Here is a 2,349-nt window from a genome sequence, read left to right as displayed (position 1 = left end):
AGGTCAACTCAAGGTTGTCTGCCACACAGAACCAGTCAGAGAAGGTCTTCAGCCCCCCGGCGTGAGTACAATGGACCCTGGCAAGCCCCGCTCCCGGCCCGGGTCTCCTGCGCTCCACGTCTGCCCGCAGGCTCTCCCTCTCTCACGGTTTCCCCCCCTCCTCACCATCATTTGCATCCTGCCGAAAGCAGGGCCCTTCCCACTCATTTGCATATCTTATATGGCCTAATGGTGGCGATCATGGCAAGTTAGAAGTTTTCTGACTCCTCTCGGAGGAGACTCCGGGACCCCAGGGAGTAACAGGTGTCTGGAGGCTGAAGGGTGGAGGGGTTCCCGGATTTGGGGTGTGCTTGTGAAACTCCCCTCCACCCTCCTCTCTCGCACCCACCCACCCACCCACCCTCTCACCCCCTTCTTTTCCGTCCTTGGAAAATGGTGTCCAAGCTCACGTCGCTCCAGCAAGAACTCCTGAGCGCCCTGCTGAGCTCCGGGGTCACCAAGGAGGTGTTGGTCCAGGCCTTGGAGGAGTTGCTGCCATCCCCGAACTTCGGGGTGAAGCTGGAGACGCTGCCCCTGTCCCCCGGGAGCGGAGCCGAGCCCGACACCAAGCCGGTCTTCCATACTCTCACCAACGGCCACGCCAAGGGACGCCTGTCCGGGGACGAGGGCTCCGAGGACGGCGACGACTATGACACCCCTCCCATCCTCAAGGAGCTGCAGGCGCTCAACACGGAGGAGGCGGCGGAGCAGCGGGCGGAGGTGGACCGAATGCTCAGGTAGGCGCGAACGAGGTGGAGAGTGCGCGCCCGAGCCCCTGAACCCCGGGCCGGCGCCCCAGTGACACTGCGCCCGGCCGCAGTCGCCAAGCCTGTTTCCCACCAGGGAAGTCCCCCGGGGGGCGCTGCTCTTCTCTCGCAACACCGGGCCCTGCCCCAGTGCCTCTGCCGGACGGCCCTGGGGCCCCGGGGTTTCCTCTCCCCGGGCCCAGGCCAGCGTCGGAGGCCCAGGGCTTCCTCGCGGGGCTGGGGCTCGGCCCGGGAGAAGCGGAGCTGCGGAGCTCTCAGCCCAGAGGTTTGTCCACGCGGCTGAAGGTGCGAGTGGGTGCCGCGAAACGGCTGCGACGTCCCGGGAGCAGAGGCCCGTGCCCCGTAAGGCTCGGGGTCCAGGAAGCCTTTGCCGGGGGGTCAGGCGGCCCGGGGGCCGGGGTCCAGCAGGCGCGTTCTCCGGTGGGCACCCCCTTTAGCAGCGCGCGTGCAAGGCCCGAGGTTATCCGGAATCCCCGAAGTCGGCTTGCATTTGCAAAGGGGAATGTTTGCACGTAGGGTCAGCGTGGACCCGCGCGGAGCAAAAGAAACCATGAATTCAGGCCAGCATGGGTGGTTTTGAGCAACGGCGACTGGGACCTCCGTTCGCAGAGACTTGGGGCTCGATCTGAGAAAGGAGAGCGTTTCCGAATCTGCTGCCTACACCCGGGCCGCCCCCAGGGAACTCGGGCCGGCGGGCCGTCTATCCCCGGAGCCCGGATCTCTCGTCGGTCCTCCGGGACCGGCCCAGGCTTTGACAGCTGGTTACTAATTATCCAGGGAGCCGAGCGGTGCCCTGAGCGCGCACGTCGCTCCCGGGCCGCTCGGCTGAGGGGCGCAGCCCCTCGCGTGGTCTCGGACCCTGCGGCACGGCGGCTTCCAGGCTCCAAGAGCTGGGACTGAGCCTCGGCCGTTCGTCCGCGCGGCAGCTCGGGATGGGGTCTGACCTTGCATTTGAATCTGCGCTCCGGGGACCCAGCGGTTTGCCCAAGACAATCAGGGAGACGTCTAGAATTTTTTTTTCCCCAAAAGCATTGTACTATAATGCAAACGTTTGAGGTTCTTCCCTCTCGGTTTCCCCGCTTGGCGGCGATTTCTTCACCCCCGGGGTAAAGACGCAGACAGGTGTGAACGGCGGAGGCTAAGAGGGGCCGGGAGAGGAACCCCTCGGGGCGGCTGGGGCGCCAGGGAGGCCCGGACGTTGGCCGGGGCCTGGCGGACTAGCCCGGCTCCCGCCGCCGATCACCTGGGGCCCACGGGGCCGAGGCCCTTCTGGGCGGCGCCGGGAGGACCCGGGGAGACCCGGCCGTACGCTGCAGAGATGTAACATAAACTGCAGCACGTGGAGTTGGGGTGTTATTAATTTATTTCTATAAATCATCAACAGAAAGATACACAAAGGGCCGTGATTAGGTGGAAAAGAGAGGCGGGTTATTCATTGGTGAAGCTGTAAACGCGGCTTAGAGGGGGAAGGAAATCACGACGCCGACACGGGCCGCTCGCCGCTCCCGGCGCACACGCACCACGCTGCGGGGCGCACCCGGCC

At 65.3% G+C, this 2,349-nt stretch overlaps 1 protein-coding gene across 3 annotated transcripts in view; it reads left to right on the top strand.

The window, feature by feature from the left end:
* The first annotated feature begins 211 nt into the window (after positions 1-211).
* The window catches only part of HNF1B (HNF1 homeobox B), a 56,851-nt gene continuing 54,713 nt past the window's right edge, over positions 212-2,349 (top strand). For all 3 annotated transcript variants that reach the window (XM_008066965.2, XM_008066964.2, XM_008066963.2), the window contains exon 1: positions 212-776. In XM_008066965.2, coding sequence (XP_008065156.1) covers positions 433-776 — 344 coding nt within the window. In that variant the 5' untranslated portion in view covers positions 212-432. The remainder of the gene's footprint in view (positions 777-2,349) is intronic.

Source organism: Carlito syrichta, unplaced genomic scaffold (assembly GCF_000164805.1).
Source record: "Carlito syrichta isolate Samal-C Ts95f unplaced genomic scaffold, Tarsius_syrichta-2.0.1 Scaffold309200, whole genome shotgun sequence".
Taxonomy (NCBI): domain Eukaryota; kingdom Metazoa; phylum Chordata; class Mammalia; order Primates; family Tarsiidae; genus Carlito; species Carlito syrichta.
Note: the sequence above shows the minus strand (reverse complement) of the source record. Positions and strands in the feature narration are given on the sequence as shown.